This window comes from Cygnus olor, chromosome 24 (genome assembly GCF_009769625.2).
Source record: "Cygnus olor isolate bCygOlo1 chromosome 24, bCygOlo1.pri.v2, whole genome shotgun sequence".
Lineage (NCBI taxonomy): Eukaryota > Metazoa > Chordata > Aves > Anseriformes > Anatidae > Cygnus > Cygnus olor.
Window position 1 is genome coordinate 3,492,670 of NC_049192.1, and position 27,666 is coordinate 3,520,335.

Sequence of the window (27,666 nt, forward strand, 5' to 3'; positions counted from 1 at the left end):
GGGTGCTGGGGGGGGCACCTGCCTGCCCCTCTGCTGCCCTTTGAGTGGGGAAGGAGGACCCGTCGGGCTCCCTGTGTCCTGCTCCTGCTGCAGTGAAGCAATCGGGAGCCTTTATTCTGCCAGGGCCCCTTTTGATCCTTTTCTTCTGCCCGAGCGCCGGTGCTGGCAGCCGGGCCGGGTTGGTTTCAGTCCCCTGCCGGCAGCGCCGCGGCTTGGGAGAGGGCGGGAGGCTGCAGCCAGGCTTTGTGTGGGCACAGGGGACGGGGCAGGAGGACGTCTTGCTTTATTGGTGTGGTTTTGTTTTGTTTCTTTAATTTTTTTGTTTGCGGGAGCCTTTTTTGAAGACTCAATCAGTGCAGCCAGCTGCTCTCAAGCTGCTGCGGTGAATGGGGCAGGAGCTGAAACCTGCCCTGGGTCAGGGCTGCTGGAGGGAACAGGTGGGAGGCAGGGAGAGCACCGCAGAGGGAGGGGAGCCGAAAGGGCCGGGGACAGCTCTGCTGCCCTCCAGCCAGGTGCTGGGTGCTGCACAGGCAGCCCCTGCCCGGCTCCTGGGACGCGGCTGCGGCACCGCCGGGCTCCCCAGGGAAGCTCCCAGCCTCCCGCATCTCGCTGCGGTGCTGATGTTTCTCCCTGAGCCCGGCCTCGCAGAGTCCCTGGGCTGTGACTCGGTTTCCCCGCTGGCTTGACGGAGCTTCGGTTGTGATTTGGAACTACTGTGCCCTTGCAGAGCGGGATGGGGCCCCGTTGGCTTCCCAACGTGCCCCTGAGCTGGGGCAGCCCCACAACTCGGCTGCCCTACGGGGTCGGGCCGAGTCGCGTCCTGGGCTTCGCTCGCAGGTGAAGGAGCCTGGCTGCACGCAGCTGAGCCACACAAATTTGGCATCTCTGCCACAATTACCTACGGAGAGCCCAGCTGTGGCTCCTGAGATGCTCCTCGGCCTCCGTCCCTACCTGCCGAGAGGCCATAAGGTGGTGGCAGCTCCTGTGAAGCCCCGCAGGACCCCGGATCCCCCCTGCCCCACGCAGCGGGAGCGGGGCCGGCCCAGCAGCGAGCCGGGCTGCGGGCGGGCCAGAGGCCGCGCTTACTGGAAGCAGCGTGGGGAAGGGGAGGTGGGCGTTGCTATTTTTGCTCGCCACATCCTCTGTCAGTTTCTAAGAACCGGCGGTGGATTCCTGGTAAGAGATTTCGATGTGTGACAATATCCAGCGAGCGTGCGCGGCCCTGCGGCGGGCAGCTCGGCTCTGGCCTGGAGGTGCGAAATGTCACCTTGTGCCCCGCGGTGGCGGCCGAGCCGCGAGGTGGGAGCTGGGCCGAGGGGTGCCTCGGGGTGTCACAGCGCTCTCCTCTCGAGGGAGAGGAGTTTCCTCGTCTGGTCGCAGCTTCTGGGGGAGAAGAAAGGGGTTTACCCTTACTATAAGCGATACGCCGCTGCTTGCAGTCCCCTGCGCCTTCCTGTTCGTGGGGCTGGCGCGTCCCCGGCACCGGGCTCCCTGGGGAGGCTCGGGTGAGTCAGGCAGGCTCCCGAGGGAGGAGCAGGAGGGTGAGAGCCCAGGGAGAAGCCGCATGGCCGCAGCATCGCTCCTGTAACATAGCATCGACGGTGTGTGGTGCTGTCAGGTCTGGCTGCGTGGGGATGTAAGTGTGGGGCTGCTCCCCCCCCGTGTCAGGAGACTCCCGGCGGCTGGGCGACCGCGGAGATGCACGGTGAGCTCCGAGAGACCTCGTGTGTAGGGCCTGGGGGAGGCAGGAGGGTCTCTGAGGTCTCCGTGCGCACCCTTGCCTGTGTTTGGATCTGGGAATTCGGTCGTGGGGTAGGTCCCGGCCAGCCCAGCGATGTTGGGCTCTACCCCTCCAGTTACCGGTGGCAGCTGAGTGCCGCGATGCTGAAATCGCGCGCTGCGTGCTGTGAGCTCTGCTGCTGGAGCTCTGCAGGGCCCCGATGGGCAGCGGTGTCTCCTCCACGGGAACGTGGTCGAGTAGGGAGAAGGCAACAGAGTGCGGGGCTTCTCCTGGGCAGGGCATGAAGCATAGCCAAGCTGGGGATGCCTGGAGGCAAAAGGCTGCTTCTGTGTGCTTAGATGCTCCAGGGGGCAGAGAGATGGTCCAGCAGCTGCTCAGAGCTGCCCTCGCCTGTGAACAGCAGAGAACTGAGGCCTCTTTTCCCGTTTCCTCTCCCGCAGGACTGCCTGAAAGCCTGTCAGGAGCAGATCGAGGCAGCCTTAGCCGAGAGCCTGAAGCAAGCGTCCCAAAGCCAGCAGGAATACAGCACCGCCAAGACTGCTGCCTACCCGGCCAGCCAGCCCACCAGCACGCCCACAGACGTCACGGACATCAACCTGTGACCAGCCTCCCCTTCCCAAGAGCCGCCCAGCCCCGTGACAACAGGACCTGGCCCCGGACACCCAAATGTCGCTGCATCCCTCCTCCCCACCCAGAGCACGCCGAGGATTTGCTCCGCTTGCTGGCTGCACGGCGAGGGCTCCGCGCTCGCCCATCTCCCCTCCTCAAGCGTCGGAGGGGGGCAGGAGGAAGGCGTTTGGGGGCTCCGACGATGGCCATTGGGGCTGGCAGAGCTCACCGCTGCTTGGACTCTGCTCGCTGGCTTCTGCAGGAGGCAGGGGTGAAGTGACCCTCCTCGTGGTGGTGGGGCGCAGGAGTAGCCGGGGAGGGGAGCAGGATCCAAAACGAAGTTGTAAAACGTTCCCCAGCTCGTGTTTCTCGTAGCCCAGGTGCCGATGTCTGCTCTCTCCTCGGGTACGTTGACCGTGATGACTTCCAGCCCCGCGTGGGCCATCGATCATGCACAGCCAGCCTCGTACCTCGGCCTACGTGACCAAAACGTTGGTAGCCCCCCACCTCCTTCCCCAGGCCGGGGCACTGCCGGCCCGCTGGGCTCGTGAGGAACAAGCATCCAGGAGGAGAGAAGGGTGCTCGTGGATCCCTGGGTCCTGATCGCTTCGTGCTGGGTTAGTTGTGGCTCCTGGGGGGCTGGCGTGGCTGCTTCTGCTTGGAGATGTGTGTGTGGCTTGATTCTTGTCGCCATTAGATTTGGGATTTGCGGGTTTTTGGCTTGCTTTGGGGAAGTGCTCCTTTTCCGCGTGGACAGCAGAAGTCCTCGTCCCCAGGGAGCAACCTCTTGGGCGAGGTTTGGGTGCAACGTGCAGAGCGGGGGCGGCGCTGCCCAAACGCAGACCTTCGCAAATCACCTTGGCTTTCTGCTGCCCCACTGAGGCTGCTTAATTTATTGTTAACTGCTCAAAAAAGGGGAGGGAATAAGACCTGCTGTCCCTTGCTGTGGGGCCTGGGTGCTGGTCTCCTCTCCTTCCTAAAGTGCCTTTATCCCTTTGTCCCCTTCCTTAGCTCCCTGAGCACTGGGAGACTCTCTCACTTTGGAAGCTGGGTGGTTTTTAGGAAGCTCAGACATCAGACTAGATTTTAAGAAATCCATATGAATGTGCTGCTATAGTCTGAAATGCATCGTCACTCCTCCAAGGCAGGGATCTCGGGTGATGTTCAGGAGGGGGCTGTTTTCAATAAATATATTCACGGGGGTCCGCGTTGTATCCTCACAGGGTGGAATATTCGCTGCGCACTTGATTTGAGAAGTGATTGCATTTTTGTTTTGTTGTTGTCGTTGATCCTGTCTGTTAGTTTTTATATAAAAAAAGTGTTTTTAAAAAAAAAAATAATGCTGCTTTTCTAAGAGAACTATTACATTGTAGAATTGTATTAACTAGGAGAAGCCAGAGAGACTCTGCAGGGATGGGAGGCAGAATGCTGCTGCTTGGTGACCGCCGGCCACGTGGATCTGTGGCTGTTGTCCTCCTGGGGGGGATGTGGGGAAGGATGTGGAAATCTTCCGTTTATGGTGCCGCTAGAAACAAAAGTCTTATCAGGTGGAAAAAGATGGGGCTGCTGTTCTTCCCCCAGCCCGAGTTGTTGAGAGGAGCCATCTGCCACTGACTCCTGCTAGCAGGACGGGCGGGGGGCGTGCAGGGCCTGTCTGTACAAGAAATTTTTTTTATATATAAATGAGTTTTTAATTTAAGAGTAAACCGGTTTGGTGTTCACACGCGAGAGTCCCGCTGCTGGGAAAATCAGAGGATCCTATGATGTTACAATAAAGTATTTTAAACGAGAATGACCATGTCGAGGGTTTTCCCTTTGCTACCTGACCCCGCCAAGCTCTGCCTCTGCCCCAAGTTGGGCTTGGGGGGGATCCCCCAGCCGAGGGGCTGCTCCTGAAGGCCTCCAGCCCTGCGTTTCCTGAGCAGGATGAAAGGGAAATGGGCAGGTAGAGCACCGTCAGTGCCAAGCCTGCAGGGCGAGGGAGGTGAGCGAGCCTGGGGCGATGCCACGGCGCCTGCCCCCTGCTTTGCACGGCCACGGGATGGGGAGCAGCACCCCGGGGTGGCTCGGGGCTGGATGAACGTGGACAAGGTGCTGTGGGAGAGCGCTGCACCGAGCCTTCCTGCGGGCACGATGCCCGTGCTCAGTGGCCTCGCAGCTGCTGGAGGGGAGGCAACGACTTCACGCCCCTGGCACCTTCGAAGCCTCCCTCCTGCAGGTCGGTGCTGCAGCAGCTCCGGCTGCGCTGCAGAGAGCACGCGGGGTGCGTGGTGTGAGCCCGGGTATCGCCCTCGCTCATCAGCTTCTGGCTTCTTTAAAGGAGATAATAATCAGGAAGCCAAGGAAAACGTGCTGCGGTGTGCAGCTGTCCCGGGTGTTGCGTGCTGCTCTTCCTCGCGTGGCTTCTGCTGCTGCCACCGCTGTGTCACCGGGGACGGTGCCAGCTCTGGGCGAAGCGAAGGTGGCAGGGGGCTGAGCTCGGCACAGCAACACACTGCCACAGGGGCTTTTCCCCCTGGGCTGTGCCAGACTCGGTGCTGCTTTCAGGGGCAAGGCTGGATACGTGTGAGGTACAAGCCCTGCAGCACCACAGTGACGCCCAGGGAGGTGCAGCGCCTCGTGGGACACGGGAGGAAAAGCCCCCGGTGGACTTTCCAGCAGAGGGGATAGGCGTGCGTGGGCAAGCTGCCATGCGCGGCCTCGCTGGCTGGCTGAGGACAGCAGCCCCGGGGTGCTGGGGCTGCTCCAGCCCTGCCGAGTTGAGGCAAACCCAACGGGGCAGCCAGGAAGTGTTGGGGACCTCATTGGAGAAGGGGCTGGAGGAAGGGTGGGGGTGCTGATGGTACCAGGCAGGAAGGGGGCCCGGGCCGCAGGATCGCCTAAGGGAGCGACGCAGGAATGGGGTAATCAAACGTTGCCCCATGCCCAGCCTGCTGGCAGCCCTGCGAGGACAGGGGCTCTTACTGGGGGCTTTCCCCTCTGCTCCTGGCTCTGCTGGGCTGCTCTGGCCCTGCGCAGGGTCCCTGGGGTGGCCCAGGTCGGGTGCTGCCCCCGCCTCTGCCTGGTGACAGCCAAGCTCAGGAAACAATCAAGCACTTCTGTTTCCTTAGAGCAGTCTGGGGCTCTGGAAACCATCTGGGGGGGGGGGGGGGAGCTCAACCCTGTGCCCCCCCCTTCCCCCTGCAGCAGGGAGACGCTCACACCCCAACCTTTATCCAATAGTGCAGGGACTGCTCAGCAGCCCCGCTCTCCCTTCACGCAGGACAGCACCTGCAGTGCAGGCTTAGATCTGCAGCTCTACAAGGAGCCTGGGGCTGGTGGCTCTGCTCTGCCCCCTGCTGGGGACAAGGCAAGGCGGGGAGGGGACAGGGCAGGAGGATGGAGCCAAGAGAGGTGCGACTGCGGGGCAGAACCACCCTGGGACTGAAGGACCTGGCTTCGGCTTTATTTTCCAATACAGGAAGAGGAGAAACCCAACTGCTGTCCCCAGCGCTGGTGGCATGGGGCTGCCCTGCCCCGTGGTGAGCGGCGTAGGGAGCAGCCTGGCTGCCTGGGCACAGCCTTTGGAGCAGCAGGATCTCGGGGAAGGAGGGTCCTGCACGCCTCCTGGAGGCTTCACTCTCAGAGGGCTCCCAGCTGCATCCAGCCCACCCCAGGAGCAGGTCAGGCTGCGGCTTTTCCCTGCTTTTTCCTGCTCACTCCATGGCTGCGGGCGGCTGCCCCTCCACGTCCCGCGTCTTGGAGTTCACCAGCTCCCTGCGGATCTCCGGCGAGATCTGCGGGTGGCTGTGGAACTTGAGCAGCTCGAGCAACGCCTCCTTCTGCTCCGAGGACAGGTCCTCCTTGTAGCGCTGGGCGAAGGCCAGGAAGCACTGGTGCCACAGCACGGGCAGGACCCGCTGGTCGGTGCGGAAGGCCAGGAAGTGGAAGACGAGGGCATCCACCACGCGGAAGGGCAGCGCGTACTTCTTGTCGATGAGCAGCCGGAGGAAGATGCTGTTGGCACCGCTGTACTGCATCTCGGCGATCTTCAGCATGGCCGCGCTGCGGGGCCAGAGGGAGCGCCCCGATGAGGGCAGGCCCAGCACGAGCCACCGGGCACCCAGACGCTAAAGGGGCAGACCCGGCGCCGCAGACGGCCTTGGATCTCAACCCTGGACAAAGCTGAGGAAAGCTCCCCAGCGCTGAGATGCTGAGGGATGGATCTGTGGCACTGCACCAGTGTCCCCGAAGAACTGTTCCCCCCCCCCCAGCAACCCGGCCCCGCTGCGTTACCTGGAGTGGAGGACGGGGATGGAGCACTTGGTGAGGATGCTGCCGATGATGATGGCCTCCCGCAGCGTGCAGGTCCCCGACTCGCACAGGGGAATCAGGATGCCTGCGGAGGGGGAAGAGTGAGGCACTGCCGGCCTCAACCACAGCAAGGGGAGCTGCAAGACACGAGGCTCAGCCCCTTCTCCTGTCTCAGGACACACCTGACCCTACAGAATAACAGCTCCTCCACCAGCTATTACAGGGGCTGCAGCATCTCTCTGCCAGGCATCCAGCTCCGAACACCCACAGGTTGTTGGACAAGGCAGAGATCAGGCCTGAGACAGCGCACAGCCTCCATCAACCTCCAAAAGATCCCGTATATCTGGCAGTACCTGCGTAGCCTTACAGTGCTAACACCCCCCTGGGGATGTTTGGAAGCTGCCTTGCCCACCAAGGGGGCCCCCTGCATCTCTCTGATGTCTTCTCCACCCTCCTCCTCCGCCCTGAGCCCCCATGGCCATGACAGGAACAATCTGCAAAGGCAGCGGTGTGCAACACGTGGCCCTGCTGAGCTTCCCAGCTGCTGCAGACAGCAAAAGGCTCCCGCATACAAAGTGCAGCCCTGCAGGGAGTCCCTACCTTTGAACCAGGCTCCCGGCTTAAACAGAGCCTTCTTCAAAGCCATGTAGAGGTGAAAGTTGAGGCGCTTATACTCGGCAATGTCATCCCTGACCCGTGGCAACAGCACCAGGTTGTAGAACCTCTGGGCCATCCTCTCTTTCAGGTTGGATGAAAATATCCTGGGAAAATCAAAGCACAAAGTGAGGGGTGAGCTGAGGCTCTGGAACCAGGTCCTGGGAGCAGGTGACCGCAGGGAACTCTTACAGGACATCTGAGCCAGGGCACTGGGATCCCCTGCGACTCCCTCCACTCTACAGGAGGAGGGAGGCAAGAGCAGGACGCAGGTTGGTATTTTGTATGTCTTGTTCCACTTACAAAGCAACAAAACAAGGTCAGCAGTTCCCAGAGATGATCTTACCTGGTGGCTTGGTACATGGCAGCCGCCGTCCACGTCTCTGGATCTGTAATGTAGAGGATCTGCTCCCAGTTGGACAAGGCAGGAATGATTTTAAATGCCTTGGGGAGTTTCCCACTCCTGTATTTGGACAGCACCTTAAAAAAAGAAAAAAAATGGATGCAGGCCTGGCAGCAACATACAGGCACTGACAGCAGGGCTGTGGGACTCGGTAGGATTTGTCTTACGACCATAAGAAAGCCGCCCCTTCCCTTCACATCTCCACTAAGAAAGGACTGTCCCAGGTCCCCACTCAGTGCATCGTGCTTAGGGAATTCACTCCAAGCTCTGTGGGCCCTTCAGTGGCTGACATTATACAAACTGCAGTTAGTTTCTTTGGAAAAGTGCCTGCAGGGGAGCGCTGTCTGTGCCACATGAATCCCACCCGTGTGTGCAGCTCCGTGAGCCCCCGCAGGTGTTTCACAGCATGGGAATTGGTGCAGTCAGGAAAACTTTTGCTGATTTACCCCCAGCTGAGCCTCTCACCTCGGCCATCCCCATCGCTCTGCCTGCTGCCATCAGATACGGGGGAAGGGAGGGCCCTGCAGCGACTGCTGCCTGCTGGCGTGGCACAGACCCGGCGCTGTCTGTGCAGGGCGAGGATGGGGACAGCCTCCCTGCGGGCCAGCAGGGGTGGCAGCCACGGGGCAGAGCTGTTTGGCCTTTACCTCTCTGACGCCCTTGTAAACTTCCAGGACTCGAGGGTCGAGCTGGGGCATGGGGCAGCCCGATATCTCCGAGAGCGCCGTCTCCACCTCCGTCTGCTTCTCCGTGATCTTCTCCATGATGATGTCGGCCAGCGTGCGCCTGGGGCGAGAGCAGAGGGGAATGGGCAGGGGGCAGGGCGCTGGGGAACAGTGGGCACTGCCTGGCCCCCCTCAACTCCTCCATCTCCATCCCTGCCATCCCCAGCCCCTCGGATCCTCCATCCCCAGCTCCTTGATCCCCGTCCCCTTGGCCCCTCCATCCCCGGCCTCCCCATCCCCATCCCCTTGGCTCCTCCATCCCCATCCCCTTTGGCCCTTCCATCCCCGTCCCCTCGGCCCCCGTCCCACCTCAGCGGCGGGTTCTTGTTCATGAACATCTCGATGGCCTTCTCATCCTCGGGGTCCACCACCACCTCCCCGCTCCGCGCCGCCGCCTGCTGCAGCGAGGGCCACTCTTCATCCTCCTCCTCCTCTTCCTCCGACCCAGAGCCGCTCAGCGCCGGACCTGCGGGGACCAAACCCTTGCCTGAGCCCAGATCCCCGAGCTCGGATCCCGGGGGGGCACCGGCGGGGGGGGGGGGTCTCACCCAGCGCCCTGCTCCTGCTCCTGGGCCCGGCTGCGGGCGCTCCGGGGCCGTGCTCGGCCTCCAGCTCCTCCTGCTGCCTCCTCGCCTGCTGCAGGATGCGCCGGGAGAGCCGGGCGTCCACGTAGCCTCGGCAGCCCTGCTCTTCATCCTCCTCCTCCTCCTCCTCCTCGGCCCGGCCGCGCCGTGCCCGTGCCCGGGGGGCCGCGTCCCGCAGGAGCTGCTCGGGCAGCGGCAACGCGCGATCGGCTCCGGCCGCGGAGCCCCGGGTCCGCCGCACCTTGGGCATGGCGGGGGAGGCTCCGGGGGGCTTCGGTGCTGCCGCTGAGGTCGGTGCTGGGCCCCCCAGCCCCGCGTGCTCCACGCGAGGCGGCCCCACGCGAGGTCCCCCCCCCCCCGCCTTCTCCAAGCGGCTCCGCGCCCGGCCCCTTCCGCCGCCGCCCGGCCCCTTCCGCCGCCGCCGCTTCCTCCTGCGCCGGGAGGGCCGGGAGGGATGGGGGTCACCTGGTGAGGGGGGGGACCTGGGGGGGGTCCCCAGCCGCCCCCCTGCTTCTTCCCGTCCCCGCGGGGCTGTCACGCGGGGGAGGTGGCGGGGGGGTGTCGTGGGAGGGGCGCGGGGGGGGGGGCTCCTGAGCTGGGGGGTGCTGGAGGTGCGCTGCGCGTCCAGCACAGCCTTGGGGGGCCCCCGTGTGTGTCCCCCCCCCCGGGAGCCCACGCGTGTCACCCCCTTGAACCCACGCATGACCCCCTCGAGCCCACCCGCGTCCCCCCTTGAGCCCACCTGCGTCCCCCCCCCCCCCCCGACCCCACGCTTGACCCCTCTTGCACCCACGCGTGTCCCCTCCGTCAGCCCCACGGGCGTCCCCTCCATGCGCCCACCCGCGTCCCTCCCCCTTAGCCCACCCGTGCCCCCACCACCCAGGCGCTGCGGGGGGGTCTCTAAACCTTTTTATCCCTCCCCCCCCCCCCGCACCCAGCGTGACGCAGGTGCCCGTGGCCGAGGGCAAGAGCGTGCAGCAGACGGTGGAGATGCTGACGCGGAAGCTGGAGCTGCTGGGGGCCGAGAAGCAAGGCCCGTTCTGCGTCGACTGCGAGACCTACCACACCGCCGCCTCCACCGTGAGCAACCAAGGTGCACGGCGGGGGGGGCACTGGGAGGGCCGGGGAGCCCCCAGCTGGGTCACCCCGAAAGGGAAGGGGGCGTTTGCTGGCATCCAGCGGCAGCCCGGAGGCTTCGCTTCTCCCCGCAGCGCCCCGCGGTCTTCCCTTTAAGCTCGCACCCGGCGTGCTGCTTGAAAATCGGGGCTGTATCCGGAGCTCTGCTGCAGGTTCTGGACGCAGCGGCGGCTTTTTCTGCCGGCCACGATTGTTTTGTTCGTTACGCTGAGCTCTCGCGGGGAACGAGCAGCTGGCTCGCTCGCCGCCTGCGAGATATTTTCTCTGCCGGGGAAAATGCGCGCTGCGGTTCTGTGCTGTCCTCGCAGGCAGCCTCCCCTGGGAGGTGGGACATCCCTGCAGGTGGTGCCGGTGGCCGGAGCTGTGCGCCAGGGGCTGCCCCATGGCAAGCAGCGTGAGCGTGCTGCTCTGCCCTCTCGCCGGCGCTGTGTTCCCTTCACGTGCACGCCCCACGGTTGCCTCCATTCCCAGGGGCGGCTGCGTTGCGCGGCGAGCCCGGTCCTCAGGATCCCTGCTCGAGTATTTGCACCTCAGCCGGGTATCGTTGCTGTCAGCGTGTTTTCTTTCCCCGAAGCTCCTTAAGATGCTGCTTCCGTCTGCGTAGTTTTGCAGGCTGCCTCTTGCCCTGCGGAGGGTGAGGGTGCCGGCAGCATCTGGCCGCTGCTGTGCCCTCCTCCCGAGGGCGAGTGGTCGAGGGCCGGGGGTGGCAGCAGGCCTGCAAGCCGCAGGATGTAGGGCAGAGCTCCCAGGGCAGCGGGCAGCAGCTCTGGGGGAACGTGAGGCGTGACGTGACCCGCTCGTTTCCGGGGCTGTGCTCAGAAGACCCCAGGCGCCCTCTCGACGTAGCAGGGCCTAAAACGGCAGCTCCAAGGAACGGCTTGGCCTGCTCGCCTCGGGACCGTTGTGCCCCCTTTGTCCCTCCTGCACACTCGGGTTTTCATCCAGGTTTTAAAAACGCTTCGTGAGCGTCGCTCTGGTGGCTCTGTGGCTGCAGAGGTCAGCACTGAGCCCTGGCAGCCTCTCGGCAGCGTGCCTGCGCGGGGAGCCATTTGCAGCCGCGAGAGCGGCTTTTTGCCGCTTTCCCTGCAGCTGGAGCTTGCGCAGCCGTGTCTGGAAAGGGTTTTTTAACCCGGGCAGATAAACGAGAATCAGTTTCCACTTTTAAAGCGCGGTACGAGCCAGGCATGTCCCTTTTTTCCCACGTTCCAGAGTGTGCCAGGCACGTGCTTCCCCCGTTAGCTCCGCAGGGCCGGCTGGTGAGAAGAAGAAGAGGCAAAGCCCAGCCCTCGGTTACAGCGGGGCTGAGTTTTGGGTGCTCGGGATCAGGGGGTGCTCTTTGCTGAACCCCCCCCTGCTGGGGATCCAAGTCACCCGCTGGTCTTTGAGTTGTGCTGTGATCCCCTTGGCTGAGGGGTGTCTGTGTAAGATTTTTTTCCCCTTTATACTCATACAAAGCAAACACACCCTGTTCACTGAGCTGCAGGATAAAGCAAAGTGTGTGTGAGTAGCAGAAAGGTCTTGGAATTAAGGCAGCAAGGAGGACAAAGCCAGCTCTTTCTTTCTTTAAATCCCGTACAAGCACAGGACTGTTGGTTTTACAGCCCAAACACCGTTGCTCTTATTTCAGGGCAGACAGGCAAGCTGATGTACGTGATGCACAACTCCGAGTACCCCCTCAGCTGCTTCGCCCTCTTTGAAAACGGTCCCTGCCTCATAGCGGATGCCAACTTCGACACCCTGATGGTGAAGCTGAAAGGCTTCTTCCAGAATGCCAAGGCGAACAAGATAGAGAGCCGGGGCACCCGCTACCAGTACTGTGACTTCTTGGTGAAGGTGGGCACGGTTACGATGGGTCCCAGCGCCCGTGGGATATCCGTGGAGGTAAGAATCCTCTCTGAAGGGTACGAAATACAGCTACGGGTAGGGAAATCTCACGCTGGAGGCTTGACTGGAAATCCTGAGTCCCCGCCGCTTGCGTGCCTCGGTTGTGCTCCTGGTTTGTACTAGGTGCGTTCACGTGTGTGGCAGGCAGAGCATTTATCTCCTTTCCACAACAAGGTTGAATTCAGGCAGGTACTTTAGGGCTCAGCTGTGCCTACGGAAAAGCCTGTCATTGAAGTGTCAATAAACAAAGCCCTGAAGGGATGCCATCAAACTAAAAAGCTGCTTAAAGACCTGACGCGCAACGCTGGTAGAGCACTTCAGGTTAATAAACACACGGAGGCGGGGAAAGCAGCCTCTTCAGCTGCTAATTTAATGCTGATTTGGGTTTGGCTTCCTTTCCCAATCCCAAGCGGACGACGGCTGGGCCGAGCAGCCCTGGGGCAGAGCAGTGCCCTCCTGCCCTCGGTTCGTGCTCACGCGGTGTCAGGCTGCTCCCTCCTCAGCAGCGAGCTCTGCGTTGCGGGCGTCAGTCCTGCCCCGTGGGGTGCTGACCCGGATCGCTGCACCGCGGGGCGCTGCGTGGGCTCAAAGCCTGTCATCAAACGGCTTCCGCTCCCTCCGCGCAGCGCTGTGACTGCTGATGAGGCTCGAGAGCATCAGAGCAGCGTGCCAGCGGCTGGCGGGCGTTGCACGGGGTGGGAGCTGGGCTGCAGCGAGCCTGGAAATCTAAAGGGAGATGCTTCGGGTCGTGGGAGGATCTAGGAAGGCATTTGGGGAGGTGTTTGGCTGAGTGTAAGTGTGAGTCAAAGGCTCACAAGCTGTGGACAAGCCTCAGCTGGGCTTTAAAACACCTCAGGTTATGGCAAGGAGCTGGGCTGCGCTGCCAGGGGAAGGGCAAAGCAGAGGAGGTCAGAGTCCAGACATTTACGTACATTGGTGCCCGACAGTCTTTGAGATAGCTGAGAATTAGATGTTTAAAGGTCTTTCAGAATCTGAGCTTATGTTTTTCTGAACACACAAGTGCTATTATCTGCTATATAATTAATAATCACACCGCATCTACCCAGGCAGGTGTTCCTAGCCAGCAGGGATGGGGATTGAGAAATGGCTCGTTTCTTCTCCGCCGGAATAAACACAGATGTTGTAGTGGCATCAGCACTGCTGTTGACCCGGGGTTAAACAGAAGCTTGTTCTACCCGAAACTTGAGTTCAGGACCAGATTTGCCAGGCGGCCTGGTTGCTTCTGTTTTGGTTTAGCAGTTTCTTTTCAGGGTTTGCATTAGGACGTACTCCTGATCTGGGGCTGCAAGCCCTTAAATCCCAGTGCTTCGTCAGCGCACACCTGAGAGATGTCACAGCCAAACAAGCTGTCAGCTTACCAGCTCGTGGGAAGGAAGTTTGCTTTTGGGTGGGGTGAAGTTAATGTAACATTCGAACCAAGGTCCCAAGACTTCCACCACTGGGGATTTAGTAAGAGCAATGAACTTGCAGGGTGTATTTTTCCTTTCCTTCTCTTCCCTTTTGAAGGCATTGCTTGCATGTTCCTGGCATATCCTGTTCGTTTCTGTTTGTCCATCCTGCTTTGATTTGCTAAATGTCCTCAGAGGAGAAAAAAGTGGCGTGTATCCCTCTGCAACCACGGCACTGAGAAGCTGGTCTCTGACTTCAAACCCTTGACTAAATATGTCTCAAACTGAAAACTCACTACAGCGAGGCAGAGAGGAACGCGTGTTGTCTCCTGCGTGGTTTTGCCACTGCTGCGCGCTTCAGGGCTGTGGTTTGTGTTGGCAGGTGGAGTACTGCCCCTGCGTGATAGCCAACGACTGCTGGAACCTGCTGATGGAGTTCATGCAGAGCTTCATGGGGAACCACACTCCTGGCGTCCCGTCCGTGTTTGGCACCAAGCACGACAGCATCTACAGCCCGGCGGACACAGTGGTTCAGTACATGGAGCTGTTCAACAAGATCCGCAAGCAGCAGCAGGTGCCCGTAGCAGGAATCAGATGAAAGGGCTCCCTGGAGCTCTGCGCAGGGCGACCGCATCCTCTTTTCTGCCTGCCACGTGGATCAGGAGGCCCTCCAAAAAGCGGCACTGGAGCCAACCCAAGGTTTTTTCCTCTTTCTAAATCTCTTTGCCCCGTTTCACAGCAAAGGTTTTGAATGCTATGCATATTTTTGTTGTCCTTTGTAGTTTCTGGGGGGGAGTGTTTGTTCTCAGGCCTACGGCTGCGATGGATCTCAGTACTGTGTTTCATGCAGGGGATTACAGATCGTCCGCAGAGGGAGGGAAAGGAGAAATTCCAGCCAAATGCATGCAAGGGCAGAATTTCCTTGAATGCAAACAGCTACACGAGAGGGGACGGTTTTTTTATTACTGTTTTCTTAAGATATCCACATGAAAGTGTCATGTTTTTTTCATCGAAATAAAAAGCTGTATTTTCGTGAGGAGATGGAGTCTTTCTGCCCAGCAAGCGTTGTGCTGGTTTGTATTGTTTATTTACAGCTTTTGAAAATTTCCGTTGCGTGGAGACTATTCTTTAGCAGAGTTTTATCTTTGATTTGGTTCAAGAGCTTTATACCCCTGAAGCAAACTAATTTCCCTGTGGCAAAATCTACAGGAATTCTTGCCTTCCTATTACGGGTGTGTTCTTAGCTTGCCTTCATCTTTTATATCTGATGGGAGTATTAAAATCTTCCACCTCTCAGATACTACCAATGAAGCCCGGTGCTAAATAAATAAATAAGTCTGGCAGGAACCCTCTCATGCACTGAAAAAGAATACCAACTGCTTTATCTCATTGTTTGAAAGGTCTGTAATAAATGTCCCATCCCTGCACGCCATTTCTCACTTGAGAAATCCCGGTGACTTCAGCAGATTTACTGGAGTAAGGAAGGATTTGGGGAATAAGAGCCAAAAATTTATTGTGAGGCTTAACTACACGATATCACTTGAATATTTTTCAGTGGTGATTTATTTTTACAGCAGGAAAACCGGAGAAATTAGATCCCTTTTGAGCTATCTGTCCCCCCGGTTTTACATATTCAGCATCTGTCTGGCTTGTAGCGGTTATTTTTTCCCCTCTCCCCCCTGCTCCGCCCCCTGCTCGGTCTCAGAATCGGCAGAAACACCCTCGTTCAGCAACCGACCTTTGTGCTGAACTTCCTTCGGGGTTCCTGGCAAGGCTGTGCTTAGCAGGGTTCCAACGCTGCAGCCCACGTCCCGGATAGGAAGAGAAGGGTGTAGAGAAGGTGCAAGGATTGCGTTAGGAAGGGGGACAGGGGGTTCCTGGTGAAGAAGCAGTGGGCGTCTTTCTCTCAGAAAAACGTTTTTAGGTTTCTTGCCAATATGTGGGCCTGAAGAGCAAGTAAAACGGAAACAGATTTCTCCTAAATAGATTTTTTCCCTCAGAAGCAGTAGGCAATAAAGAAGCTGTTTTGTTACTTGATTTGCTGGCTGGTGGAGAACTAATTATTTAGAAATGGCTTCTTTTTGATTATCGCTTGTACCTGTAAACCTAATTAACTCTTAGAGTGCTGTAGGCGTTTAATAAATTTAATCAGCCCTGGGTTCAGAAAGATGTGGTTGATAAGCCGTAATAAATGGCACAAAGCACCATAAGCACCCGAGAAATTCCAGCGTGCTGAATGTTCTGAGTGTTTGCTCGGGTTCATAACTTGTGCGCTGACTTCAGCGGGACTAGTAATTTTCAAGGGATGGTTAGAGAACCTGACCTGCTGTCGTTCCATGTAGCTAAGTGTGGCTGGGAAAACAAAATGTTATTTTATTATTTATTTTTTTTTTACAGATAGTTATTTAAGCCCTGTGTCCCTTTTTAAATCTTAAGGTTAAAAAAAAAATCCTTTTAATGACCAGATTAGTCATGCTGAACGTTGCTAATGCTTTCCTAATTCCCAAAAGATGGTCTTAAAAATATAAAACGTGTGCTGGAATCTCCGGGGACTTCTGTTCTTATTAATACATTGTACTGTTCCTGGAGTAATAAAACGGGACCCCTTGAGCTACATTCTGCCTTCAATTACACCATTACAGCCATTGACGTCAGCAGGTTTCCACGCGTGTGAGGAGGGCGAGGATTTAGCCCTTTATGGCTTAGCAAAAACGCCCGTTGCTGTAACTGCATTCTGTAAACAAGGGGATCAGCTGCCCCACATGAGGGGCTGCTTTTACTCCGGGGCTTTTTACTTTCTCGACGGACAAAATAAGTGTGTTTTTTTTCCCCCCAATCTTATTAGCCGCAGTAATCCTCCTCATTCTGCCCCCCTCCACCCCCCAGCATCAATATGGCAGGTTAACGTGGCTTCGAACATGCTAGTCTGCATCTTAACAAGTCTTCAGGGGGCTTTCAATTGTGTTACATTAATGGATTGAGCCCGTGTAATTGAAAACCACCCTAATTTTGTCTGTCAAGGCATGGTCTGGAAGGTTGTTTTCCTGCTGCTCCCCAGTGTTTTCTCAGTGAATGTAAAATCTAGGGGGAGAGGCTGCCAAGCTCTATTCCCGTAGCCTCGTGGATCCTTTTTTTCTGCTTCTGCACCTCTCAAAATCACGGCCAGTGCTGTTGCTTTTAGTCAATTGAAGCCTGACCTGGAGGGGATCGGGGATCTTGGGGATGTGGATCTTACCCTTGCATTCATACAGCCTCTGCTTTGCCAGGAGGGGGAAAGCTAAGTGATGTTACTGGGGTCACTGACACTCCAGTGGTAGAGACAGAGCCCAAGTCGCAGTGCTGCGCTGGGGATCCTGTAGGGTTTTGCTTTGTTTCATGCTGTGGCATTTTTTACGAGGAAGTACTTACATAGCAGCTGCACCCTGCTAGGCTTTACAAAGGGAGCGAGGACATAAAGGCCTCATTAGTCTTCAGTTTTAATTCTTAGCAGGCACTACGGAATAAGGGCTCGTTCCAGCGGAGAGCCGTTGTTCAGAAGTGCGTGACTGCGGATTTCTTTGCAGGTACGGTTCAAAGCAGAGCAGGCACTGCTCAGAAAGGGAAGGTGTTGAGAAAGGATGACAGAGCTCTAAGGAAGTGGAACTTGTGGGAAGGCTGCCTGGTGAAGGAGCTCACAAGGAGACTGTGGAGTGTCCTTGTGCCACGGCAGAAGCCAGCAGGCTCCCACCTGTCGCAGTAAATTGCAGCGCTTTGCCTCAACACTTACTGGGACGGGACTGGATTTGGGGAGAATGCTTTATCTCTGTGCAAAGGAATTGTGTTTCATTTTTTCTGGTCTGTCATCCTGATCTTAGCACACAAGAAGCTGCAGCGTCCTCCTGTTGCCGTGCCTTGGCAGGGGTTAGGTGTTCTTTCAGCCAAAAGCCTGTTGCAGCAGCTGCTGCACGGATTTCTTGTGACATGCCTCAGGCGTTCTCTAGGACAATGGTGGGCACTGTGACACCACTGACCTGCGGGTTCCTATCATCAGGGCCGCTCGTGTGCAGCGTTGCCCCAACTCGGTGCTGCCAACGGATCCTCAGCAGTTACCTCCTGCAGGCTGCAAAAAAAAAGTGAGTTGTGCCCGTGGGTGACACCGAAGCGTGGCTGTCCCCTGCTGGGGACAGTCTTTGCTCCCGGCTTCAGTGCTGGCATCCTTTTGTCCCTGATAAACCAGGTCGCCGTTCCCTTGGGGACGGAGTGTGTGATTTGGGGGCCTCTGGGTGACCTCAGGCTAGGGCCAGTGTGGCTCGTGGGACAACAGTGTGTGTGACAACAGCGTTTTCTGTGGGACAACAGTGTCTGTGGAACAAGAGTATTTTCTGCAGGCCTTCTGGGCTGCCTCACCCCCTGGGCCCTGTGGGGGGAGACCTCCCAGAGACCCCGCCATCACCTCAGAGCCCTGTCAGCCTCTGGGCTGTGGGGGGGGCACCCCCTTGTCATCATCCCCTCCATCTGAGGTGATGGGGGGGCCCTGTCACCCCCTGCACCCTGTGGGGGGAGCACCCCCCCGACACCCCCTCCCATCACCTCAGGACCCTGTCATCCCCTAGACCCCATGGGGGGGCACCCCCTAGGGACCCCCCCATCACCTCAGCCCCCTGTCACCTGCTGGGCTCCACTGGGGGGCACCCCCTTGTTTCCCCCCTCCATCACTTCAGGAGCCCTGTCACCCCCTGGACCTCGTCAGGGGACACCCCCTTGTGTCCCCCCGCAATCACCTCAGGACCCTGCCGCCCCCCCCCGCGCCACCCGCGCTGCCCCTTTAAGAGTCCCTTTGTCTGCGGCACATCCTTATTTACCCTCGTGCGCCTCAACCAAACTTCAGCCCGCGATTCACAAAGCCCGGTACGTCACCGCCCGGGGCCGGGCCCAGGCGCTCCCCGCCCCCCAGCGCTGCCCTCCCGCTACGCCGCCGTAAGCCATTGAAGGGCTCTCCCTAGCGGCTGCGCAAAGCGCGTAAGCTCCGCCACAACTCCCCGTGCCGCGGCGCGGGATGCGCAAACAGCGTCCGGCCGCGCCGTTAGCGCTAACCACGGCGGCGGGTTCCGCAACGCGCGCGCTCTTACGGAATCGGCGTACGCGGCGGACGTGAATAGGGAAGGGAAGGGAAGGGAGGAGGAGGAGGAGGAGGGGGGGGGGGGGCGGAGAGGCAGAGCGCGGTGTGTGGCGTGCTCGCCGGCCAATGGCGGGGCGGGGCGGGGCGCGGCGGGCGGCCAATGGGCGGGGAGGGGGCGTGTCCGGCGGCGGTCGGGGTGTCTCGCGCTGGGTGACAGCTCGCGCGTGCTGATGATGGCGGTAAATAAAGGGGGGGGAGGGGGAGGGGGCGCGACCCCCCCCCCGTGGGGGGGGTGGGGGAACGGGAACGGCCCCCCCCTGGGGGCTTGGTCCTGGTACGTTGTGGGGTGAGGGGGGGGCTCAGCCCCCCCCCCCCTTTCTGATGGGGGGTCCTGAAAGGGGGGCGATGGGGGGGGGGGTGTTATGGGGGGGTCTTTTTGGGGGGAGTTTATGGGGGGGGTCCTGTGAGGGGAGCTGGGGGGGAGCTGTGAGGGGAAGGGGGTGAGGGGGGCTCGTGGCTCCCCCCCCCTCCGATGGGGGGGTGCTACGGGGGAGTATTAAAGGGGAGGGGCCTTTTGGGGGGGGGGGGGGCAGCTGTGAGGAGAAAGGGGTGAAGGGGCTCGTGGCCCCCCTGCTTCCAATGGGGGGAGGGTCGGGGGGGGTCCTGTCAGGGGAGCTGGGGGGGGCACATGTGTGGAGAAGGGGGTGAGGGGGGTTTGTGGCCCCCCCCTCCTGCACAGGGACACCCGAGTGTTTTGGGGGGGGCTTCCCCACCCTGATGGGGGGGGGGGCTGAGGGGAGGGGGCCCTGAGCCCGGTGTGCTGGGGGGGGTCTGGGGGGGGGCAGCACCGCTGTCTTTGTCTGTGAGTGGGAGCCCCCCCCGGCGGGGACCCAACTTCCCCTTTGTGGGCGGGGGGGGGTCCCCAAGCCCCCCTCCCCCCCCCCAGATGGCTGCGGGTTGAGAGAAGTTCGGGGTGAGGGGGGAGAAAAAGGGGGCCGGGGGGGGGGGGGCTTGAAAAGTCCCTTGGGAAGCGAGGAGCTGCGGAAGACGCAGGGAAACCGGGCAAAAATTGGTGTTTGACTGAAAAGCTGTGCGTTTTTCTGTGCCCCCCCCCCCCCCCTCCCCCGGACACTGCCCGTGCCCCCACAGGGAGAAAGAGCAGAGGTAAGAGCAGCCCCCCCGGCACAGCGGGGGCGTCTCAGCCGCGAGACCCCCGGTGTGACCCCACGAGGCACAGCCCGCTCCCAAATCCCCATTTTAACACGGTTTGGGGCCGTTTAACGCGATTTGGGGCTGGGGGGCAGCCGCAGCCCCCCCCCCCCCAAAATGGAGAAGCTGTGGGGTGCTGAGCCCCGGCAGCCGGGGGGGGGGTGGGTCTGGGATGAGCCCACCTGAGGATGAACGTGGTGGGAGCTGGGCGTCGAAACGTCCCCGGCTCCACCTGTGCTGGAGGGAGAGACACGAGGAGGGCACCCCGTTATTTTGGGGTGAGCCGAAAAACGCCTTCGGAGCTCGTGCTTGTAATGAAAGATCCCGCGAGCTCTTTTTCGGTGTAAAACCTCGCGGAATTTGCTCCTTTTTATGTAGCGCCGCTTCCGAGGAGATGCTCGTGGAGCCGGCGGTGAGAGGTTTGATACGCGCTGCTCCTTCCCAGCCCAAACTCTGACTGCGCTCCGAGCAGCTTCAGTTGCTCTCGTGCCGAGACGTGGCAAAAAAATAGGGACGGGATTAAAAGGGGTGACAGGGAGGTAAGGCTGGGCGCTGAAATAGGGTGTGCGGAGGGCAGGGGGGGACGGGGGCTGGTGGCGGCTGCGAGCCCCGAGGTGCTCCTGGAGGAACGGAGGCAGCGCGAGGGATGCGAGGACGAGGGCAGGAGACGGCGGAAAGCGGCCGCCGGGGGTGGGGGGGACGAGCACGGGTTGGGGACTGGATGGAGGAAATCCTGGGTGTGAAACTGGCCCTGCGTGGCGTAAATTTACCCTTGGGTTAGATGAGTGTGCGTAGCCGGAGAGTTGGAATTGCCCCCCCCCCCGCGTGCAGGCAGCGACGCGGTGCTGGTGTTCTGGGTTCCTGCTGCCGTGCCTTTGCCTAGCTAAATCTGGGGGTGCTGCTCTTTAAGAGTTGTCAAATGTATTGGCATGATTCTTTTTTTTTTTTTAAAAAAAAAAAAGGGGGGGGTTGACAAAAGCATTTGGTGGTGTTTTTAATTGGATTAAACAGGGTAGATGCAAGTATTTGAAAGTTATGCGCCAAACGTGAGTAGTGTTTGATATTTCTGAGCCAGGCGTGCTTTCAAACACAACGCTGCGAACTGTAAATGCTGGTTTATTCTCCCCCCAATCATTTTTCCTACTAATACGAGCGAGTTCAAGTGAGAAGGGTGTTTGGAAATTGGCAGCTTTTCAGGTCTGGAATAGTCCTTGGTCTTGCGCAAGTTGTATTTGTTACAAAGAATTTTGTTGTTTTTTTCTTTGTTTTATTCAGGAACAATGCTTAGCAATAGTCACATATGCAATGGTTTATAGGGAATTACGACGAGTTAAGTTAAAATCAGGGATTTATTTAGCTGTCGTGTGTCCAGAGATTGTTGCTAAAGAATCTGTGGCCGCAGCTATTGCGGAGGTTCAGATTACGCGTGGCGCAAAACCCTGCGGTTGACAAGACGTGCTGGAGGCCCGTAAGAATGGAGAAATAGTGAATAAGCCTCATGTGCTGTGGCTTGCAAAACGAAACGCCGCCTGGGCTGATCGCTATCTGGCTTGGTGAGCTCCAAGGGAGCAGCCTTTGCAGAGCACCTGTCTTTCGGGTGCTGGGTTGTTGATTGTAGGAGGAACGCTGGGGGGAAAAAAGTCACGTTTAGCTTGGTACGTCGCCTTTCCGCGTCTGGATGTGAGGTCCTGAGCGCAGGTTGCTGCTGCAGGGGTTTCCGTGCGGCTCATCAGAGCTTTCGTTTGGTGTTTGCTTGCTTGCAGTTCTCTGCTCCACGTCAGACGTTCCAGTTGGTTTTCCTCGGTGCTAAATGAGCTTACAGGTTAATAGTTTCCTTCAAATAATTGTTGTTTGGTTCTCAGCACCTAAGAGTGAGCTACAAGAAGCACTTTGCCAAGTGATGAGAGTAGTATAAATTAAGGAATACATATTTTAAGACCTTATTTTAACTTTTTTTTCCCCTCTCGTTAGCTATTGCTTCCCTGAAATTTCTTAGGACTTCTGCTAGGACTCACAAAGCGAAACTTAGCTCTGTCCTCAGCCAGTAGAAGCTGTTAGCTGGTAGATTTACACTAGCCAGGAAATGGAAATGCTTCAAAATTCAGCTTCTCTATTACAAGGTACGTGTGAACTCTTTCACACCCGTTTTTGATTTGCAGAAGTGTAAAAGGGTTTCTGAAGCTGACCTCAGCTCTGAGTCAAAACAAAAGTAAGGCTTTTGTCTTGAAGTTGTTAGAAATGAATAGAGAGATACAAAGCTCGGTTACTTGAAAACTTTGCCTGTAACTTCATACAGTAATTCAGATCAAGTGGGAGAAAAGGAAGATTTATTAGCTCTGCAGCAACGGCTCGCTTTGAGCTGTGTTGTCTTACGTGCTGTGAAAGATTGTCCACCTGATGCTTCAACGCCGAGAGTAAGCTCGGTACAAGAATCCTCTCTAGTGGTTGAGACACAAAGTGCAAAACTTTTACTGCAACAACCTGTGTGGTTTTGGTCTTGAATATTTCATCAAGGCTTTTGGTTGTTGTTTTAAGTTTTGGTTTTTTTTTTCCCCCGTGGGGAATGAAACCTTCTGAGATGTTCTCGTCTCAGCAGCCTGTTGTTAATTGCTCTGTGCGTAAACACTTCACCTTCCCTAAACTCTTAACCGCAGTGGACAGGCTGCTAGCTTTCGGCATGCTGTACAGAAAGAAGCCCCCGCTGCTCTCACCAGCGTCAGGGACTGGACGACCATCCTCGCCGGTGTGAAACCCTTAACGAATTACCGCTCTGGAGAGCGTGAGCTGCAATAAGCAAATTCAACAAATTCTTTACCAGAAGCCAATACGTTTGTAAAATCTTATTTATAGATGAGAGCGTCCTGGTTGCTTGCTCATATTTTTATGTGCTAATGCTTTTCGCTTTTCTTTTTATTAGAGTTGAGATCAAAGGTGGCTCGGGCGAGGCCGTTGAGTCGTATGTTGCTTGCAAGCCGTTGAATTACAGCCCCGGCACTCAGGATTTGTCCTGTGGTGGGCTTCAGAGCTGCGGGGCAGCGCTAGCACAGCGCTGGAACAAAACACCTTAACGAGGGAGTAAGGGGAGAGAGAGCACGTAAAAACAGGTGTGATTACCCCATCCTTTGCCAGCATCATAGGGAGGTAATTCCTAGATGGTCTAGAGCTAGTTAGTATATTTGCAGTAATTTATATTGCAGACTATCGAGCAAAATGCACATCTGAGTGCTCTCTGTTACCCTGCTTTGGGCTGTTTTTGCAGGATATCCGCCAGACTTCTTGCTCCAGTGTTGAGAAGTGATTTAGTACCTTGAGGGGGCTTCAGATAGGTAGAAACAAAGTAAACTTGGCTGCTTTGTGCTAAGTGTTAATTAGCTTTCTGTTGCCTGATGGTAATGAGCTTACATTAACTATTACACCTCCAACACGGTACAGAGATCACGATGAAATCTCTGAGAAAATGGCAAACTCGTTGGGGCATCGCTTGAGCGTAAAAGAGATTTTAAAGGAGGCTCGCCAGCTAGGTTCCCCTAATTGGGTAGTTATAGTGTAATTCACTGAGAATTTTGTCTTTTAAGAACTTTCCTGGGAAAGCAGAAGAAAATATAGGCAGCGATTCGAAAGACAGCGGCTCTTTCCTCTCCCTGCTGCATACGAACGCCTGCTCTCTCTTTCTTGTCTTGCCACTTTGGCTGGGTAACTCAGCCACATTTTCAAATGAAGAAGAAAATTGAAATATGTGGATGTGAGAGCTCAAACGTACTACGAGTGCATTTGAAATGTATCTTTTGTAACATGTCGTTCGTGAGTAACGTACTCTTAAAAAATCTGACTGAGGAGATTTTTTCCCCCTGTTTTGTACCTTTCCTAACCGAAATGCAGAAGGGTGCTTTAGCCAAAGGAAAAAAAAGCACATCTTCAGACACAGGAATCCCTGCAGAAGACTGGAGTTACTAAATAACATGCTCCATCTCGGCCTTTAAAAGAAAGTTTGATCTATTACGGTATACCTCAGTGTGCAGTATATATATCACAAAAACTTTTACACTCAACCCCTAACCAAGCGTACTGAAAAAATAAACTTCTTCTTTTTTCCCTCCGGGTGAACCCAGCGGCGGTTTTGAAAGAACCAATTTAATGGAGAAAAGCTTTAGTGCATTTATGTTCTTTTCAGGCTTTTCAGTCAAACCATGGAAGATCAAGTCAAGAGTTATGGGCCACAGCTGTGTTCTTCCATTGAGACCTTCTATAGGACATCAGCTGAGCTGATTAAGAAATGGTGACCACAGCTACATTCCCTTATTCGCTCTGAAAGGCAAATCCGTCCACTTGATTGAGAAGCATTGCCTTGCAACCATATTTTCCCATTCGCTTTCAGTGGGCGGCTTAGATTTGATTAAGAAATACTGTCCTATAATTACATTCGGTCTCTCTCTCATGCTATGAAAAGCCTCTGAAGACAATTCAAGGTTTTGAACTTTAAATAAAAATGGTACGGAAGAGGGATCTTTGCAGCCTGTCTAGGTGGATACGCAGATGAAGCGATAAGTGGCTTTTAGCTAGAAATACTAAAAGAGTATCTTAAGAAGGGCAGTCGATGCTGGCTTGTGTTTCTGGACTGCTCCTGCTTTGTTCCCCGGTTTCCTGGAAGGGATCAGTGGCTCTAAGCTTGACTCCGTTCCAATAAGTTCATGACAAATGTGCTTTCCTTTTATTCAAATAGCAAAACCGTATTTTATATTAAATCCTTCCATTCTTTCGGTGTGATGGGACCAGGCTTGTCTCCTGCCTGGTGCTGGATCGAACTTTACCAACGCGTTTTAGGTAGTTTAGAATTTCACGTTATGTTGTATGCTAAATGTGTTCCAGCTGAATAACAAGTGCCTCGTGTATTAAGAAAATTATATAGATTTGTGGCTGACTTCTAGCTCGAGCATTATCTGCATAAATATTGAACTGTAGTCTATCAGAACAAATAATTTTTTCATACATTGCACTTCAGCAAAAGCAATTTGTCATGAACGCCTTTTTCCCCTCTGCGTGCAGATCCGTATAACTCAGTCAAATGAGGAGCTAATGGCTTTTTTGACTAATTAGGATTTGCGTTTCTCTTCCCTGTGTTTTTTTTATAGTTGGCAATAGTTGGTGGGTGGAGGGAGAGGTCGAAGAATTGTTTGAAGCAGACTGCAGGTCTATGTTTTTGTGTCTACAGATACGTTGCTAGAACAGGGTGGCACTGTCTGCCTTTGGGTGCTTAGGGTTGTGGTTTGGGGTTTTTTTTTCCTCTCCTCCATAATGAACAGTGACAAATGATACGTTCTAACTCCGAGATCGTGGCTGCTTTAGCGTGAGCCAGACGGGTGCTTAATGATGAATTAACTGAAACTTGGCTTGTCTGTTAGTTAAACAAAAAGAAAACCCCGTCATCTGTCGGGGATGTAGATCAGTGGTTGGCTGTTGGGGCAGGGAACCCAAGGTGATCTGTCGTCTGTAGCTCATCGGGGTGCAACGAGACCATATAATTATGGCATCCCATTCTTGGAGGAGAGATGCCTCCAGCTTTTTCACCCAGTGACCTTCTGTAGTAGTTACAGGGTTGATTTCTTGTTGGTTCTTAGGGGAAACTTTTTCTCTCCTCCCTATCCCATCCAAATCTCCCGTCCTGGAAACATAGGAGGCAAAAGCAATGAGTTAAGGCAGCTCGTTGAACCAAGCTGGCTCCTGTTGTAATTAAACGAAGGGACTGATGGCTGAACATCTCCACCCTCTGCCAGGAAACAAAAGTACGGGGAGACTGCTCCTCGCCTTCCTTACAGGTGTTGCTGGAGGGAACGTCAGGAGGACGAGGAAGCTGAAAGCAAGACCCTGTTCAGATGTCGGCTCAGTCCTTTCTCCTGCCCTGCGCTGGTGTGTAGCGAAACTGTTTGCTCGTGGCATGGAAATCTGAGGTGTCACATTTGGAGTATTTCACGTGAAAATAAGCCCCGCTTAAATACGTGCTGGATGTCTTCGGTAGAGAGGAGTCATTAGCTTGTTGCTGTATGCGAGTGCCTCGCTTCCAGTCTCCGTAGAATTGGCCGTGTCTTCTGCAGCTAGAGGAATAAACGTGAAGGGAACAAAAGCATCGTGCTGAGTACAAAGGAGCAGGTTGGTCTGGATAGCTCTTTCTCCCAGAGGAGAACAAAGTTTTTTTTTTTCTGTGCTCAAAAAACACACAAACATGGAAAATCTGTTTCAATTTTCGGGACAAGTATTCTAGACTTACAATAGTATTAATTATTCTGGAAAAAAAAAAAACAAAAACCAAAACATGTAGAACTCTGTCGTTCTTTTAAAAGAAAAAGCACAAAAGAAATAGTCAAATCAGCTAACCGTTTATTCACTGGAGTTGTGAGAAAGAACCCTTAGCTCGGGTTTAATGATGTTTAATCATTCTTTCAAAAATACAAAGGAGGTACTAAAAGCTGTTCAGCCAGGCTTTAAAGAACTAATAGCTATAACTCAGATTCAAAAGTGATTTAGTTCCAGAGGTAAGTCCATAATCCTACCAGCCACGAGTTAATCTGTCATCAGACTAAGACTGGAAGCAAATCTACGTAACTAAGAATAGTTAATTCACCTGAATGTGAGCGGTGAGGAGGATCCTTCTCACAATCGTGACTTTATTTTGAGAAAATGGAATATTCATGACAGAGGATGAAATTAACTAGTGGTTTTCGAAGATGGGCTGAAAAATTCTGTTTGAATTTTGTGCTGCGCTTTCTCTGAACTTTTCAGGGTGATTTGGCAGCGTGGCTCCCTGGCCTGTCATTTTGGATGCTAGAAATGAATGAATCCCTGAATAAGAAAAATGGTTTCTTGCTTGTTATAAAACTGGAAGGTTTTAGGAACAGCTTTTTGAGACGCAGTACTGTGACATCAGAACCTAACTCACCTCTCCCTCTTTCCTTTTCCTCTTGTCCTTTTGTTGTTTCATCTCGAGACAAATTGACGTGACGAACCCTGACCTTTTAGTAAGATAATTGATTAAAATAACAGATGCTGTAGAATTGGGCCTTGGTTGATCTTCAATTCTTAGAGAAGATTAACAATCTGATAGTTCGCAAATCAGGTTCGCGCTTCCTACCTTGTTCTGCTAGGTCGGCGTGTTGTGGGGAGGACAATGGCGTTACCCCTCAGACGCTGCCTGTGACTTACAGAAAAGGATTTCGGCCAGAACAAGATTCATAACATGCAAATTGGGAATAATTCCTTAAGGGGGGGGGCGGGGAAAAGTGAAATGTTTCCTTATGTACCAGAAAAGAGAGGCTCAAAACTTGTGCGCCTGCTGGCGGGCTGGACGTATGGAAAAATGAGAGAGAAACCATTTATTTCTTCGTTCTGTTGGTGCCTCTCTCCGTCTCCTTTTGCACACCTAGGAAGGGGCGCGCTGCCTGTATGGATTTTTCCAGGCGCAGAACAGGCACGTCGGCTGAGCAGAGCAAGAGGCCGTGTAAATCTCCCCGATTCTTTGTTGACACGAAAACGGAGGAGACCTTGGGTCGAGCCCAGCAGTCAGCGAGGCCAGGTCAGGTCGGCAGCTTCTGGAGGCGAGGGGCAGCAGCACCTCCCCTGTCCGCCTGCGGGCACCCTGCAAACGGGTGCCGGTGCTTATTGAGCATCCCGGCCTGATTTTGTTGCTTAGACAAATGAAAAACGAGCGCAAGTCGTTGCGTTTGGATCAATCGGTCACTAAGATTTATTCCGCTTACCAGGTAACGGCATTCCTTAAAATCCATAGAAAATTTTCTAGCTGCTGTTCCGTTTCACTCGCTGAGGATTTTACAGGACTTAATAGTAGTTGATTGGCGAGTGAAGGGAGAGGAAATGATGGAGAGAGGTGTCGAAACCCTTCGTTATTTTTGTTGTGTTTTAACCTCCGTT

General features: G+C 55.8%; 3 protein-coding genes across 12 annotated transcripts in view; 2 read left to right on the plus strand and 1 right to left on the minus strand.

Annotated features, from left to right (window-relative positions):
• CCND3 (cyclin D3) overlaps nucleotides 1–4,137 on the plus strand; it is a 44,003-nt gene extending 39,866 nt beyond the window's left edge. For all 3 annotated transcript variants that reach the window (XM_040535656.1, XM_040535657.1, XM_040535655.1), the window contains one exon: nucleotides 2,182–4,137. In XM_040535656.1, coding sequence (XP_040391590.1) covers nucleotides 2,182–2,343 — 162 coding nt within the window. In that variant the 3' untranslated portion in view covers nucleotides 2,344–4,137. The remainder of the gene's footprint in view (nucleotides 1–2,181) is intronic.
• Nucleotides 4,138–5,779: 1,642 nt separating this feature from the next.
• On the minus strand, nucleotides 5,780–14,425 carry BYSL (bystin like). The gene is made up of 10 exons (XM_040535643.1): nucleotides 13,824–14,425; nucleotides 11,775–12,029; nucleotides 9,948–10,103; nucleotides 8,974–9,477; nucleotides 8,735–8,891; nucleotides 8,348–8,486; nucleotides 7,644–7,777; nucleotides 7,244–7,404; nucleotides 6,626–6,728; nucleotides 5,780–6,394 (listed from the first exon to the last, which is right to left on the minus strand). Exons 1-10 carry the CDS (start codon nucleotides 14,071–14,073, stop codon nucleotides 6,046–6,048), a joined length of 2,208 nt encoding a protein of 735 aa, XP_040391577.1. The 5' UTR covers nucleotides 14,074–14,425; the 3' UTR covers nucleotides 5,780–6,045.
• Nucleotides 14,426–16,177: 1,752 nt separating this feature from the next.
• USP49 (ubiquitin specific peptidase 49) overlaps nucleotides 16,178–27,666 on the plus strand; it is a 28,614-nt gene continuing 17,125 nt past the window's right edge. For 3 of the 8 annotated variants that reach the window (XM_040535650.1, XM_040535651.1, XM_040535645.1), the window contains exon 1: nucleotides 16,316–17,551. The gene's annotated coding sequence lies outside the window, so the exon portion shown is untranslated. Of the gene's footprint in view, nucleotides 17,552–18,309; nucleotides 18,438–18,706; nucleotides 18,777–25,513; nucleotides 25,891–27,666 lie in introns of those variants that run through there. The other 5 variants (XM_040535652.1, XM_040535648.1, XM_040535646.1 and 2 more) reach the window with 5 other exon arrangements.

Bases quoted from the DNA above. Each gene is read 5' to 3' on its own strand.
- BYSL (XM_040535643.1), bottom strand. From the start codon at position 14,073: ATGCGGTCGCCCTGCGCAGAGCTCCAGGGAGCCCTTTCATCTGATTCC. The intron at 12,030-13,823 runs ACCTGCCAACAC...GAGAGGATTCTT, and splicing joins TCACGCAGGGGCAGTACTCC to ACCTCCACGGATATCCCACG. The intron at 6,395-6,625 runs GTAACGCAGCGG...CTGGCCCCGCAG, and splicing joins ATCCCCGTCCTCCACTCCAG to CGCGGCCATGCTGAAGATCG.